The sequence below is a fragment of the Brienomyrus brachyistius genome, chromosome 7 (genome assembly GCF_023856365.1).
Source record: "Brienomyrus brachyistius isolate T26 chromosome 7, BBRACH_0.4, whole genome shotgun sequence".
Classification (NCBI taxonomy): Eukaryota; Metazoa; Chordata; class Actinopteri; order Osteoglossiformes; family Mormyridae; genus Brienomyrus; species Brienomyrus brachyistius.
Window position 1 is genome coordinate 1,182,364 of NC_064539.1, and position 16,836 is coordinate 1,199,199.

A 16,836-nucleotide genomic window follows, 5' to 3' on the forward strand; every position below is an offset into this window, starting at 1 on the left:
CAATGTTCTCTTTGGCTTGGCGTCCTGTTCCCTCGTGCGTCATGCTGACAGCTCCAAGCTCCCGGCGACACTCGTGGTTGAGGAGTTGGACGTTGGGCGGATGGCTGTTTTAGTTTGAAGAGATTAATGACACTTCGCACATTCTCATCCCAGCATCTTTAGGGTTAACGGATAGTCCTCTCGTTTGTAGCTAGCTAAAGGAATTGGGTATTACGGCAAGCTTCTAAACAGCGGTAATAAATTTTAGTATTAAAACTGTAAAAATGGCTGAGAGACTTCCAAAGATGACCATAATATGTAGTTTTTCCCTTCCCAGGATTTAAAGTAAGTCAAAAATCCACTTGTACAGAGTCCTCAGTCTTTCGTTCCGAACACTTATGTGTTTTATATAAAACCTTACTCGTTTATAAATTGAAACAAATGTTAGTTTGTGACGTAATTTTTTTCTACTTTAAATTTCTTTCACAGTCAACATGAATTCATTAAGATCTTCTATAAAACGGAAATATTTAAACCAACATTAGATATTAAAATAGAACAATTACACTTCCTTCCGACCATACAAAAATCAAGTGTTATCCACAGAATTCACATTTCCAGGACGACTTCCATTTATTTCGCGTTTAAGAGAAAGCAGTGGAATGCCAGGAAATTGATTTTGTGCCAAGACGCTGTATTCCAGTAAAAGGACTCATCGCCAGTTTCGTTTCAGGATTTCAAGCGGGGTTTTCCTTCTTTACTATTCCGTGATTTATTTCTGTGACACGAAATAAAGAACGATGCTTTCAGCGTCAAAAATCTATATCAGTTAAGCAAGTACATGGAACAACCGCTTGCTTGCTACGAGCAAACTACAACCTCCAATCTTATTATTGGCAAATAAAGCTTTGCTATTGGTTTTCACCTTGTATGTTAACTGTACACCGAAAATGTCTTCAGATTACGTACGTCTTTGTGCTTAACGCGAGACGGCACTGCTGTTTAAAATAAGTGGCAAAACTCCACTGAAATGCATATGGAGTATATTTGCGCATGTTATGAAAATATGTCACTTCCCTGCCTTAATCTGGCTTTACAGTACGACTACGACCCGTGCTTCAAATTATTCTCGCTTTAAACGAGGATTTTTTTTTTTTTTACATTTTTTTATGAAAGGGGCGGAGATTTACGGGAACAGTCGCGTGCAACTGCTGCAACGTCACCGGATGTGTTGACTAACAGCCGAAGCAACCAATCGCTCGCCGCCGGGCCCCATGACTCACACACCTCCCAGTGGGCCGAAGGCGCTCTAACATGTTAGCCAAGTGTCTACGGTAAGAAATAATAGAAAATAATGCAATAATATAATCGACCATGTGATATCAGTATAAGCGTTGGACACACCTGTAAAGCTACGTGATATTCATGCAAGTAACGCGGAAAGGTGAGACTTTTCATGACTTGTTAGGCGTCCGCGGGGACGGGCTACGTGCGCCCTGTTACTGTTAGCGATGTGTATGGATGTTATAAGTTGCTAGTTGAAGTGTTTAACTATCACCAGTAGTGTGATTTTCATCATGTTAGTCTGACTAAAGGACAGGCGTTCTTGAAGATCTAGGCGTGTAAAACCCCCTGGCAGCTGCTGATGTAGGTGCGTAGCACTGGTCGCTGGCCAGCGGATGTTCTTCAGATCTAGTAATGGTAACCAGCAAAGAGTAACTAGTAACTTGTCTCACCATTAAACTCAATCGCGGTCTGTTCTCTCTGCATTAGAAAAAGTAAGGAAAAATAATATTTTGTGTGTTGTGGTTAGTAAGTTAAATCGGAGTAGCTGGCAAGCTTATCTGGCCTTACTTACCTAGCCTATTTTTTAAAGTCTTTTTTGGCTAATAATTAGTGGCACAAGTCCGACCTGGGCTACACACGAATGTGTGTAAAATTAAATAAAATGAATGCTTTATAGTAAACAAATGCGCTACCTATGGATTTATTCATCATAATGGAGGTCAGCTATAAATAAATAAAATGTCTGTCTGGCTGGGACAATAACTGGGGGTAGTTCCTTAACATGTTACCTTTCTTTTCAATACGGATAATACGATGATCAAGGCCGGGAGGTCTGTGATTTCACCGTTCATCTAGGCATAGTGCCTCAGACCGTCTACATTATGCCAATGCTTCACACGGGCGACAGCGAAACTTTTAGCAAACTAATATTGCTATGCCTTGACAATCGCATGTGCTAATCGAGCGCTGCGGTTTTATCTTTATCTGGAAATTTAATTTAGTATTTTTCGTTGTGTGTGTGTGTGTGTGTGTGTGTGTGCTGGAATAGATTTAAATAGTTGCAAACAGTTTAAAGGTTCCCTTTCATCTTCTACATCAAGTAACAGAAGTTGAACCTGCCTTGAAGTTGTGCTAACGAGATTATGAAAATCTGAAAACTTTCACCTTTAATTCTGTCTTGCTTTGTGTTGTCAGCAAAACATGGCTCCCTTTTTTTGCTTGACTGATAAATTTGTTGTATTACTGGCGCCAGAAGTGGGTCTTGCTGGCTGAGTTCAAGGACTGCAGACCAATTGTGTATGTGTATGCATTTGTGTGCATGTATCTTCCAGCAAGGCGGCACCCCATAACATCCCATTCTGTGCATTTCCTGCCACCCGTCCTCCTGCTGTTTTTCAGCTACAGCATTGCATAAAAATATCTTGCATCTGAAGTTTCTTTATTTACTTTTTCAGAATCACGGGGCACAACTCCAAAAAATCCACATGTCAATGGGAAGCTGGATTTAAAAATAGCAGACCTAATGCTGATAGATATCTCTCAGTGGTTTTCCATTGCCCTGGCTAGCCACCCATTCATTTCTATTTCCTTTAGATCTACTGTTGTAGTGCAGTGACTCTAGCCCACAAATCCAGTGTGAAAATGCTCCAGCCACAAATTGCTAGGAAGTGAGCATGAAACCATACTGGGCAGGTGACAAGAGCTTATTAAGTTTGTGCCATGCTGAGATCAGCGAAACAGATACTTGTATACTGCAGACTGTGTGTGTGTGTATGTGGGGGGGGGATTATGTTTACATTACTTTGTGGGGACCAAGTGTTCTCCACAATGTCATAAAAACCTGTTATTTTCACATTGTGGGGACCATTTTTCAGGTCCCTACAAAGATATGTGAATGCAGTCAAAAACTTAAAAAAAAAAAGCCAAAAGTCGCACTTTGTTTGGTTACTTATGGTTAAGGTTAGGGCTGAGGTAGGGGTTAAGGTCGTCATTTTGGGATTAGAGTTTTCCCCATAGAAATGAATGGAGAGTCCCCACAAAGTTATAATTACAAACCTGTGTGTGTGTGTGTGTGTGTGTGTGTGTGTGTGTGTGTGTGTGTGTGTGTGTGTGTGTGTGTGTGTGTGTGTGTGTGTGTGGTAAATGTGGGGGCTGGGTGCGAATGGTGACTGTTTTGTCACATTGTCATACATGATTTCAGAACAATCACATGATGTGATACCATCTTTTTTCATCTTTCGTAAAAAGCTCATCCACATTAGCAGAAGCCTCCATTTTGTTGTTGATTTTACGCTTTTGCCTTTGCAAGGAGTGTCTTATTACTCCATGTAAGTAATGCTGATAATTGTTATATTGCAGCATGTTGTTAGTTTCACGCAGACACCTGGAAGTTTCTGCGACTCTTATGTCATGTAGTATTATAATTGGTTATTGACAGTCTTGTAACATCTTAAAGTGATTTGGTCCAGATTGTAACAAAAGTGACGAAACAAGAACTTCCCCAATTTAACTATATTTTAAAACCTTTTAAAAAATGAGTATTGGGAGCAACTACAGACAGATTTTAATATAAATCAAAGGAAGCTGAAAATAATTTTCAGTTATTTATCTTTAAAAATATACTGTGACATTGCTTATGTTATATAGGTTATGTTGTGGTGATATTTTTAGGTAACATGTATGCTATATGAATGTAAACTGAGCTTCCTCTCTTGCTAAATGAATATATATTTCTGCAGGCTATGCACGCTTTGCTCCACATATGTGTTGGAGTGTGAGCTGTGCATTAGTATAAGAAAATGGTCTGTTGTGCTGGTGCAGAAGACAAGGCACGATGGTGATAAAACATTAGGAAATGCGATACGATGATGTTTAAAGATGCATAGCTCGCAGATCTAAAAGGATCGACTGAGTCGCGTTAAATTATGGCAGCTTTCACTGTATGTTATACATCTCATTTACCCAAGCTGGATATCACTTGATCAATATCATACTTAACATATTTAAGATTCATTTTAGTTTAATTTCCATTTAATAAGTTTCATTTTAAGGAGCCACTCACTGGAAAATAATTTGAGCAAAGCACCCTGCACAGCACCCTGTGGATCTATTCTGATATTTTTCTTCATTATAATTTCATTACGATACTTGATTTAATGTAACTGATTGGTATAGAGTCATCAGCACAGTGTTTGGTTTAGTGTAACCAGTGTGTATAGTTGGAATCTCGTTTACCATATTTTGTGTGTTTCTATTGTCGCTTCTAAACGAACCAAATTCGTAGACCAGAAAGTGGACCAAGAGAAAAAGACCTCTGTTCTCTTTGGATTTACATTGACTGTTTGCTTTTTGAGGGTCTGAGTTCTTTTGGACTGTTCACATATGGCTCGTTTTGCGTAGGAAACGCATCAAGTCCGCTTAAATCTGCTGAAACAAACCAAGTGTGAAATCAGCCTAAGATGTTGCCTCACAGTTGGAGATTCCTGTTTTTTTTGAGTTGGTTAGAAGTAGCAGTGATTTCAGTTTTGGCATGACAGGCTTACTATGTGTGTGGTTTTATGATTTATTCTTTTGGAGCAAAGAATAAGTTAAGGATCACAGTTTCTGGCTTAAATGTACAAAACATTTTTCCCATGGCTTATCATGGAATAATTCTCTTATTTAATAAAAGCCAGTGTGAAGTGAAAGTCTGATTTGGGAAGTGGTAAGACTAGATTTTGAAATCAAGTACATATATCGAAAGACTGACTCAGACAGGAAAACGAGCTCATTTACTAAATGCAAGCACAGATTCTTTTGATAACTGTAATACACAGGTTGTGATTTTGTCCTTAGTCATTTTTTTGTACATAGCATGTTAAAAAAAAAAACAAAAACAGCAGATTAAAGGGACATACTTATTGTTTGGCAGTTTTTGTGCTGTCCTATTTGTCTAGAAAGGTTTGGCTTTCAGCCAACTTGATTGACAGCCAGCACTTGATTAACACAGTGGGGATCTCAGACGGAAGGTGCTCCACATTTCTTTAGTGGTTTTTCCAGGGAAGCCCTTAGTCACCGTAATGGCGCTTGCCTGCCATCTCTGATCTTTGCTTTATTTGTCTAAGGAAAGCAGCTGATAGCTTGTCAGGGCTACAGTGGTTTGTGTGTTTTGACCTGATTAAATGTTTTTGATGTCTTGTAGATGGTGATCCCAAGCAGGATGGACCTTCATTATGCAGTATTGCTGCTTGTCTCAGTTATTTGTGCAGCCTGTTGTCATGCATGTAAGTCATTTAAAAGTTATTTACTGTGAACTGCTCTAATCTTGCTGTAAACTGGTGACTTACTTGCTCTTTTATGCATTTTGTAACATAAATGTGAATGTTTGGATTCAATATGAATTTTATCGATAATTTTTATTATTCTTATTATTATTATTATTGAAAGTGTCACAAATCGCTCCTGTCAGATTGTGTATGAATATTTGTCTTCCCTTCAATTTCATAAACATTTTTAGGTTCCCCTGACATCTGCCTTGGCATAATCGTACCTGAGTCCCCCGTGCTAGAAATCGGCAAAGAATTCACTGCCACCTGTGTCCTGTATGAATTTGGCCATCGTCAGACCCAAGCTACTGCCGATGACATCTACTGGCAGTTCGGGAACGTGACCGTGGACAAAGAGTATTACACCAAAATTAACAATTCGGCCGTCAGCCTCACCGTGACCGTCACCAAGGACCTCAAGCAGCCATTGAAATGCAACATCTACACTCGAGTGCTGTCATACAAACATCCCAAAAATGTGCATGGAATATTCTTCCGAGTGGGCTGTAAGTTTGTGTCCCAAGTTCTCACTTTCACTTGAGTTTTTTTTTTTTGGCCGTCACTGGGAAAAAAAACAGTAGTACAAGGATAGTGTGTATCAGATTAGTGTGTTCAGTTTCTTGTCATTTACCTGGAGGGGCAGAATGATACAAACACATGTCTGTATTAGCAGTTTTCAGACTGTCCGTTTGGTGCAACATCCCGTTTCTAAGTGATCAGGGTATGTTTCATTAATTTAATTTCAGTCTGTTCTTATTAGCTGTGAACCATTTTGCATTAACAGTCTCATTTTGCTTTAGATCCCCCCAAGAAGCCTGAAAATCTATCATGTATCTTGAGCCAAGATGTCAACAAATCGTTGTCAGTTATGAATTGCACGTGGGACCCCGGTGCAGCCAGTTATCTTCTAAAAACAACTTATGAATTATGCTACACGAGGCAAGTTCTCAGTCTGTGTAGAGTCATTAGTAACTCTAAAGCTAATCTTCATTCTATACTGACTACATTGTTCACACACCTGCTTTGGTTTTCTCTACCGTGTATAATCTTATTCTTTTATTTGCTGCTGTTGTTATACATTCATATATCATACTGTACTTATCTACTGCAACTTGTTACAAGTTGGGTCCTATTGTACATCTGCTTTTGTTTTAATCTTATATAATCTTATTACCTTTTATGTATATTTTTTGTACTATCTTCTATTTTATTGTCTTATTCATTTACTTTTTGATTTAGGTATTCCTCTTATTACATTTTATTTGGTCTCGTTATCTTAAATTAATTTTATGATTTCTATAAAGCACTTTGGGCTAAATGTATGCATGAAAGGTGCTGTACAAATATGTTATTATTATTATTATTAATAATAATAATAATAATAATATGAATAATAATGGGGTGGCATGGTGGTGCAGTGGTTAGCACTGTTGCCTCACACCTCTGAGACCCGGGTTCGAATCTCTGCCTGGGTCACGTGTTTGGAGTTTGCATGTTCTCCCCATGTCGTCGTGGGGTTTCCTCCGGGTACTCCGGTTTCCCCCCCAGAGTCCAAAAACATGCTGAGGCTAATTGGACTTGCTAAATTGCCCGTAGGAATGCGTGTGAGAGTGAATGGTGTGTGAGTATGCCCTGCGATGGGCTGGCCCCCCATCCTGGGTTGTTCCTAGCCTCGTGCCCATTGCTTCCGGGATAGGCTCCGGACCCCCCGCGACCCAGTAGGATAAGCGGTTTGGAAACTGGATGGATGGATGAATAATAATGATATACCAGTACCATGGGACCCTTTACAATTGTTCTAAAACCAAGCAAAGGAAGTAAATTAACATTTCTTCCATAATTGATTTTATAACATGAAGCAGCATTCTACACCTTCCCAAAACTCCAGTCAGAACCCCTGTGCTAAGATGTACATCAAGAGAAGGGCACAGCTTGCATAAGTGTAGATCCAGAATGTTTCACCTGAAAAACATGCTCCAAGATTGCCCTTAAAAAATTGTGTCTAAGGCAGTTCAGTTTGCCATGAAAATGTACCGTATTTTCTTAATGGAGAAGGTGATACTCAAAATCAGCTTTCAAAGTCTTTAGCCATGTTACTGCAAGCTCATCGGTGCCATAGGAAAAAATGTTGTTTTGTGGCTGAGATCCGAGCATTTCTTAGTACATCGTAGTACATCTGACGCATATGACTTGATAACAAGCTTCTAGCCGACCATTATTCTGATGTGTGGTGGTTTTGCAGGGGAATGGTGAAGCTCAAATTTTTTCCGTTTCTGTTTGCAGGCTTCAGGAAACTCATTGTGCCACGGCTGATAAAAGGGAAGGAATTGTACATTTTAATACCACCCCATTTTTTTTTACTATTAGTATATGGGTCAGAGTACAGAATGAACTGAGAATAGTCGACTCAGACAAGTTGCAGTTGGATGTGAAAGAAATCAGTAAGTAGTTAAGATTATGATGCAACTTTGAGCTGTGTTGTATGTGAAAGTTGTGTGAAAGTGTTTTCTGTTGTACAGTCAAACCAAGCCCTCCGGAAAATATAAGACTGACACCAGAGAAGAACCTTCCTAATACGATGATGGTTCAATGGAAATCCCCCTTATATCGCATTATACCTGTGATGACCTTGCACTACATCATTCGTTATTGTGTTAATGGATCCAGTTCATGGAATGAGGTAATAAGTTCAGCGTATATGAATGTGTATACTTGTCATTTACTTGAATCAAAATTATTGTTATATAGTCATACTTTAATAAGTTTTTCTTAATACTTTGAATGTTTGATATCATGTTGGATGTGTCTTTTAGGTTCCATCGAGTGAAATTGCTGAAAATGCAAACTCTTTTAGACTTCAGAGTCTGATGCCCTTCACTGACTACGTTGTTCAGATGTACTGCAAGGAATCTGAGAACAACAGATATTGGAGTGAATGGAGTGGGAATGTTACAGCCAAGACCCCTGAAGCTAGTCAGTAAACTCTGTAAAAACCCATTATATCACATGTCACATTATACCAGGGCTCTTCAAATCTGGACCTCAATTTCAAATCCATGCCTTGTTTTCAGTTCTCCCAGGTAGTTTAATAATTACTTATTCTGATTGGTCAGAGGCTTCACACCTGGCTCACAGGTAAAAGAAGGCTGGAAAACCAGCAGTGCTCGGACTTCGAGGACTGTGATTTGAATAATAGGGCACTATACTAACCCTAACCCTGTCGATAGTAGGTAACTTCTGTGAAAGCCTTCATTATGTCACACTGTACTAACCCTAACTCTGTAGACAGTCAGTAACTTCTGTGAAAGCCTTCAGTATATGATGTCACACTATACTTACCCTAACCCTGTGGACAGTCAGTAACTTCTGTGAAAGCCTTCAGTATATGATGTCACACTATACTTACCCTAACCCTGTGGACAGTTAGGAACCTCTGTGAAAGGCTAAATTATATTGTGCCTCATAATATACCAGCAAAGCAAGGCTGTTTTTAATGAGACGCTCCTCTACTTGCAAACGAGATATGTTCCGAACGGACATTCGTAACTTGAAATGTTCGTAAGTCGCTATTCAACATCATTTTAAGGGTATACGCAAAGACAAAGAACTAGGATGCTGGGAGTTCGCACAATGCACTGCTGCGTGGCGGGAGTAGCGGCCAATAGTCGTACTAGGCGGAATTGGTGTGCAGGAAAAAAAAACTGATGTTGCGGACAGGAAACGGGAGCCCAATGAACTTTCATGTCTGAAAGTTCGTAAGTTGAATGTTCATAAGTAGATGAGTGTCTGTATTGTAAAATGTATCTATTCCTCTGTATGTGGGCAGGTTTTCTTTGCTTCTGTATGTAATATGCCTGCTTTTCATATATATACTTTTTTCAAATCTCCAAATCTATTTATTATTTAGCACCCTTAGATGAACCAGGTTTGTGGAAAGTGTTAACTCCATCTGAAGGTGATGCCTCTGGGCTTGTGAAACTGCTATGGAGGGTAAGGCAATAGGAAATACAGAAACACTCATGCCTGGTTACTTTTACCATCCTCTTGCTGAATAAACTGGAATTTGCTATTAAGTGTGATTTCCCCCTGTTGCACAACCCTAGGAACCCAGCCAGTCAAATGGAGTGATACTGGGATATAACGTCACAATTGAAAAAGCCGATGGCAAACAAGAAACATTTGAGACACTGGGACATGAATACTTGTTGCCAAAAGATGCTATCAGAGTAAATATGACAGCCTACAATTCAGTGGGTGTCTCTCCTAAAGCAACGTTAACAGTGAACAAGGGTATGTAGTACCACATACTTCATGTTTAAAAAAATAATTCATGGTGATATATAACTTGACTGACTTGTAGCAGACCAGTATCTTCTTGGTGTACAGTTTGGGTGAATGGGTGGATTTGGACCAGTGACATGCTCACGAACGGTTTGACCTGAGGATTATCACTCTTTGATGTCTTAGAGTATGACCAGCCCGTCGAGAGTGTGGACTGTGTGCCCGTGGATGGCAAGCTGATGGTAAAATGGAAGATTCACAAAAACTTCAGACGGAGACCTAGTAGGTTCGTGATCGAGTGGGTGTCCAAAAGTGATGGAAAGGGCGACTGGCAGCAAGAACCAAGGGAAGCCCGAAATACGACCCTCAAAGGTGGGAGCGGGTGCTTTGCCCTTTTGGAGTTGGAATGCCTGCTTGTTGGGCTTGTTCAGATGCAATACCTGGTGATGATTATGCAAAAATGTAACGTAATGCTGATACATTTGAAAGGAAATTTTTGCATTTTTAAAACAAACGAATAAAGTAGTATCGCTTAACTGTTTATAACTATATACTGTGTTGTAGCCAAAATGTAACTTTTAGCTTTCTTTCCTTTTAATTCAAGGAGACATTCAGCCATTCAAACGTTACAATGTCTCTGTTTATCCAATATATGATTCATTTCCTGGGACACCCCGCACGATACAAGCATACCTCGAGCAGAAAGGTACGAGTGACCTGCTTTCCTTCTTCATAACCCCCAGGATTACTATCTTCTTAATGGTTTCAAATGACACCTGTGCTTATTGCTATGTACATTCTTTATTGATGCACAAGAAAGCAAGTGGGTTAGGATTTAATGCAAAATGTAGAAATTGAAATGGCTCCATATGTTTCTAATATTCAAATGTTGAAAAGACCACATGGAATCCACCTATAAGATATGGATCTTAGTTACATCATGTTTTTGAAATTGCGTTGTCAGTTTCTTTTTTCCTGACATAAATGGTTGGGGCTGTCATGGGCTGGTAAAGCTTCTCTTAGTGATGGCCAAATGAAGCTTCATGAACCACTTGCTGTATTTTCTGACCCCACTAGATGGTGCTCTTTGTTCAAAAAAGGCTCAAAGCATGCCCTGAAGCAAGCCAAGAGTGCCATTGACTGGGGTAAAAAAGTACAGCAAATGGCTCCTGAAGCTTCACTTAGCCATCACTAGCTTCTACTGGTGCAGAGAGCACATCCACACAGGGTTAGTCATGAGTTTTCCTCACCCTGATTTCTCTCACTCAGCTCCATCACATGGCCCTGTGATCAAAGTGAAAAGCACAGGGAAACATGAAGTTCAGCTCGAGTGGCCAGAAATCCCACTGGACCACCAGAATGGGTTTATCACAGGCTACACGATATTTTACAAAGAGCTGAATGACGACGGTATTGAAAAGTGTAAGTCAGTGTTTCTTGGATATTGTGATTTAAAGTTTTTTGTTTTGCCAAATGCCCTGACTAACTTGGTCTAGTTGACCCACATGGCTTCCGTAATATACTTGTCTACTTTTAAATAACTCCTGTAAGGGATTAATACAGGACATCCATCCATTTTCCAAACCGCTTATCCTACTGGGTTGCGGGGGGTCTGGAGCCTATCCCGGAAGCAATGGGCACGAGGCAGGGAACAACCCAGGATGGGGCGCCAACCCATCGCAGGGCACACTCACACACCATTCACTCACACATGCATTCCTACGGGCAATTTAGCACGTCCAATTAGCCTCAGCATGTTTTTGGACTGTGGGGGGAAACCCCACGACGACATAGGGAGAACATGCAAACTCCACACACATGTGACCCAGGCGGAGACTCAAACAGGGGTCCCAGAGGTGTGAGGCAACAGTGCTAACCACTGCACCTCCATGCCGCCCCTAATACAGGACATAAGAATGGAAATGCCTGTAATATTAGATGTTTGATATTTATACTAAAGAGCAGGGCCAACCTTGGAATGGAACCCTTGATCTCTGTGTTAGGGATATTGCACCATTCTCCAAGAAAAGCCTCCAGTTCTTTTGAGAGATGAAGGAGATGAAAATCTACTTCACACTCTGTACTCCAGAACTTCCAACTAAAGTCCAGTGATCTTTAGAGCTGATTAATGGGGAGGTCATGGAAGGCAATTGAGCTCCTCCTGGTGTTCATGAAACCTCTCTTGAATTTTTTTTGTAGTATGAATGAAGACATTATTATCTTGGAATATGGGGGAATCATTATGGACCTGTGTTTGCACTGTAGGATACCCATGGTCCTGTAGATGGTCCCATATTTCTTGGCCATTATGTGACCATGCAGAGCAATCAGCAGACCTAATGACAGATACAGGGTGATGGGCTCTATCAGGTCATTGTGGGATTTCGTCAAACATAAACCCATCCTGCTGTCACCCCATGTTACTCTTCCTTTTGTTCAGAAGTCCAGATTTTGGCATTGGATGAAACCTTGCCATACATTTCAGCTTTGTGAAGCTCAGTGTATGGTTTTTGTCAAGACTGGGTCACCTCTGTTCAGTTTCCCAGTTATGACCAGTGTAATTTGAGCACCGACTTCTTGAAACTCTGTTAAACTCGTCTTTGAACCTATATTTGTAATTGTGATTTAGTTACACCACGTAAAAGACAAAAATGTTAAAGTATGTTTTACATCGTCCATACCCTCTGTCCTGGTAATGTAATATGCTTTCAACTTTCATCGATTTTTAAATGTCTGGTTTTCAACCTTAAAAATAGTAAGTGTAATAAGATACATTTATTTTCCAGCTGTATCCCTTGGGCCTGAAATACATTCATACGAACTGGGCTCTCTCAAGAAAAACAGCAAATATGTGCTGTGTATCATGGCATCGACGGCCGTCGGGTCTACAAATGGCTCTGACTTTACATTTGGCACTTCTTTGTATGGTGAGTGCCGTTAAAAAATACCATTTCTCCAGCAGCATTGATGTTACCAAGTATGAAGGTCTTTTGGTCATTGGCCTGTTCTGTTTCTGTTCCTCTCCTCTGAGGAGATGCTGTAATCACGTGAACTAACACACGTCCTGTTGTTTCAGGGCGAGGGGAAGTGGAAGCCATTGTTGTGAGTGTTTGCATTGGCTTTCTGTTTTTGACTGTGATTGTCGTGGCCATCTGCATCAACAAGCATACAGTGTGAGTCCACGCTGCTTAGTGACCTCTTTGCACGAGATCCTGTTAAGTGAATTTTCATCGAGGATCATATTTTGCATTCACAGAACATGTATACAGATAATTAAGCAGTCCTTCTGTTATCTAACTTCACATGTATGCATTTCATTCATGCTTGTTATGTAACTGCTTTCCAGTAGAGGGTTGCAATGATGTACAGATTTACTAAGGGTAGAGCACATGCTGTCTGTCAATTAGCTTCTTCTCCAGAGCTCTCAGCTGCAGGATTTGCGTTAGAGGGCTAGACTCTTCCTTGGTTGGACAGGTAGCATGATGTTTGTCGCTCTCACCCTTTGTGTGAAGGATCAAGAAGCGTATCTGGCCCCAGGTTCCTGACCCTTCCAACAGCACCATTGCCAACTGGACACCTGATTTTCCAACTAAAGTAAGTGATTGAAATCTATTATACTTGTGGCCTGTACAGTGACAATAAAGGCATTGTATTCTATTCTGTTCTGTTCTGATATTTGTTATCCGATTATGTTATTGATATCTGTTTGTTGAGGATGCAGGTGTGCCCATGTTACCATGGAGATGACATTCCATGTCCCTCCATAAACCAGATATCTCTCATTTAAAGTTAGTGGGGTACTAGGGGTGCTTTCATGTAAGTGGCTGGTGCTTGAGAAGTTAGAAGTGTCTGTGAATTGACACCCCCGCCCCCTACCCCACTTGGGTTCTTACCTCAGCCGGATACTCCGAAGGAAGGCAGCATGACAGATGTGAGCGTGGTCGAGGTTGACGTGTTTGACAAACCGGTGGCCGAGGAGGACAAGGCCTCACTGCACCTGAAGAAGGACAAGTACATGTCGGACGAGCACAGCAGTGGCATCGGTGGCTCCTCCTGCATGTCGTCCCCCAGACAGAGCGTGTCAGACTGCGACGAGGGTGACTCCGGCCAGACAACCGCCAGCACCGTGCAGTATTCCTCCGTGGTGGTCAGCGGCTACAAAGGCCAGACCCCCTCTGCCCCACTCCCGGCCTTCGCCCGCTCTGAGTCCACCCAGCCTCTCCTGGAGAGTGAGGAGCGGCCGGACGACCCCCCCGTGCAGGATGCCTGCGGGCATCTGCTTGGCCACAGGCGTTCCAGCAACCTTTATTTCAGGCGTCCGTGGGCAGTGGAGGAGGACAGCCCAACAGAGACTATGGAGGGGGATGCCCTGGACTTCTGCTCCATGGAGGACACGTCCCAGTCCAACAGGCCAGTCACAGAGAATCTGCTTCCCAATGAGACTATGATCCCTACCAGATCCTATATGGCGCAGGTCAGTGGCTACAGGCCTCAGTGAGAGGCCAGAGGTGCCCCCTGCAGTAAAATCTAAGCATCTTCAGCAAAAATTCACAATCCCTACAGTGCCTTTGCTGGATGCAATGTAGCCCCTTTGATCTGGAAGAATCGCAAGGTGTTTCTCTACCACCTCTGTGCTGTTACACTTCACAGTATTTTAGAAACATATTTTTGGACTGGTATCTAAAGTGCCCTCTTGCTAATAGAGGAGACATTTTGCAGTATCAGTTAAATGTCCTTATTTTCCCTGTCTGTTACATAGTGTTTTTTTTGGCTAAAACTTAGTGTTACACTAAATTTCTGCCTAGAGTCTGCAATTTTGTTTTGCTTATACTGCAATGAACATTCAAATCTTACTACCGTAAAGCTATTCACAGAGATCTATTGGAGATAATGCAAGATATACACCATTAAAGACGTATAGTCATGTGTTAGCAAGGTGTATCCTGCAAATCCCAGTTTCTGTCACCCACAATTGCTTTGTAGCAAGCATATATTTATCCACACTAAAAATGTATGTCTCTTAAATATCACTTTTGTAACTCAAGAGAGCATTGACTTGTATTTTTAATTTTGGGTTTAAATAAAGAGTTCATTTATCCATCATCATTTCTTTATACAGTGTTGGAGAATTAAAAACAACAAAAAAAAACCTGCTCTTCCTGTTAGTGATCCAATGCTAGTATGCTTTGATAATGAACATGTATGGACAGGCATTCATATTTCGTTGTAAAATGTAAATGTCAGTATTGCAGTGTAAATGATTACTGATGCCCTGACTTCATGCTGTGACAGCTGCTACTCTTAGGGTTGCCGCTCCGGCTTCAGTCAACACTACCTTTCAACTTAAACCAAAGTACTTGCATGTCCGCTGCCTTTTTCCCAGAATGCCCTCTCAAAACGCTTATGAATTACTAATGCATGATTGTAAATATTTTTACTGTTTTTTATTAATTGATTTGTATAAAAGTGTGTATATAAATAAATCATTTAATTAGCATCTGAAGCTGTGGATCGGCGCTCGCACGTCTGTGTTCGTGATCTCTTAATTGCAAGCAGACTCGGTAGATGTTCCCATAACTCTTGCGCAAAGCTTTCTGGCAAATTACTGGTGAATTCCACTCGCTGTTCAGGAATTCTGGGTTTTCTGTGGAAGCGTGATCCTCTTTCCTGCTTAGGGTTCCTTTACTTCATTTGCCATGTGCTTCCTAGGGCATCTTAATCAAATCTGTGAGCTATAATCATTTGGTTTTTAGTACCCCTCAATGCTTTCAGTGATTTAACCTATGCTTTTCCCTTTTACTTTACCACAGTTTCTCATGAAATAAAAAAGGAAGTGGTTATTAGATGGATGGAAAATAGGGATGAATACGTGCATCGGAAATAATCAGGCCTACAATATTTAGATCTCTTTTAATCTGCATACAGGTCATCATCTGCTGGACAGGTTGAACAACTGTGCTGGCTTCCTTTCACAACTGCTGTGGAAAACCTGCTTGCCATACCACTAGTTTTTCAGTCTGTCGATAGGCTTCACTCTCAGCGCTGCAAAAAAATGCTGGCTGTTTATGATGACCCAGATGTCATCCCTCAGTACTCTATCCCCAATTAAGTATTTTTTAAATGAAACTTCTTAATCTTCAGTGTTTTTGATAGTGATCAGTTATAGTTGTAATGCGTATGTTTGTAGGACTTCGCAATTTGTTTTTGTCCCATTGCTCATAAAATAGCCAGGTACTCTCATGGATGAATAGTATTTGACTTGCTATTAAGACGTGGCAGTTTCTAGTCAGACTACTTGTGTAAAGCCCCAAGACTGCTGTCATAGCGGACAGTGCAGCTGTAGGATGTGACATAGCTATTGAAGATGCCAGCAGGGTCGCCGAGTGTCACCCGTCTACATCTGTGCTGCAGAAACATGCTCTCTGAAATGCTCTGCAGCCCTGATGAGGACACACGAGATTAAAGTCACATGCAGAATCTCGTTGGGTTGGAAATAATAAGAAGTTATAACTTTTAAGCTTTGCTTGAAGGATTGACAATGGTACACTCATAGTATGATGGCTTTGTAAATGAAATTGTGGGATTATCTGAGAAAATGAAAGAAAAAAGGGTTTGCAGCTGTCAAAGTGGAATTGAGGGATTCATTGCATATTTTTGTGTCTATCGTTATTGGTATTATTAATTATAAATATACAAATATACATATGCGTGCATAAGTGTACTTGATTTATTATGTATTAATGACTAGATTTAATCATTTACAATAAGGTTCTCTTTCATCACTTATAAATTGTGGTAATTCATTAATGAAAAAATATAATTACTATTATAATTGTCTATTAATGATTTACAAAGTGTTACAAATTCATAATGTGATTATAAAATATTCATAACCCTTTTAAGGGTAGTCATTGTAAACTGGTACCAATATTATTATGGTTAGTAAAACCAGTGGGGACAGTCTATGCCTTAGCAAGTCAGGTGT

The 16,836-nt window shown here is 40.6% G+C and overlaps 1 protein-coding gene across 4 annotated transcripts; it reads left to right on the forward strand.

Annotated features, from left to right (window-relative positions):
* Positions 1–1,163: 1,163 nt before the first annotated feature.
* Positions 1,164–15,354, forward strand: il6st (interleukin 6 cytokine family signal transduce). Of its 4 annotated transcripts, none has more exons than XM_049019312.1 (16): positions 1,164–1,313; positions 5,447–5,528; positions 5,762–6,076; positions 6,371–6,509; positions 7,854–8,011; positions 8,090–8,250; positions 8,384–8,543; positions 9,478–9,560; positions 9,674–9,860; positions 10,038–10,223; positions 10,456–10,557; positions 11,121–11,273; positions 12,638–12,778; positions 12,928–13,024; positions 13,364–13,445; positions 13,750–15,354. In XM_049019312.1, the coding sequence occupies exons 2-16, from the start codon at positions 5,447–5,449 to the stop codon at positions 14,347–14,349; spliced, it is 2,646 nt and encodes an 881-aa protein (XP_048875269.1). In that variant the 5' UTR covers positions 1,164–1,313; the 3' UTR covers positions 14,350–15,354. The 4 variants fall into 4 exon arrangements, with proteins under 4 accessions (XP_048875269.1, XP_048875268.1, XP_048875272.1 ...); XM_049019311.1 differs by having other exon boundaries at positions 1,245–1,423; XM_049019315.1 differs by lacking the exon at positions 1,164–1,313 and adding an exon at positions 1,444–1,630.
* The last annotated feature ends 1,482 nt before the right edge of the window (positions 15,355–16,836 follow it).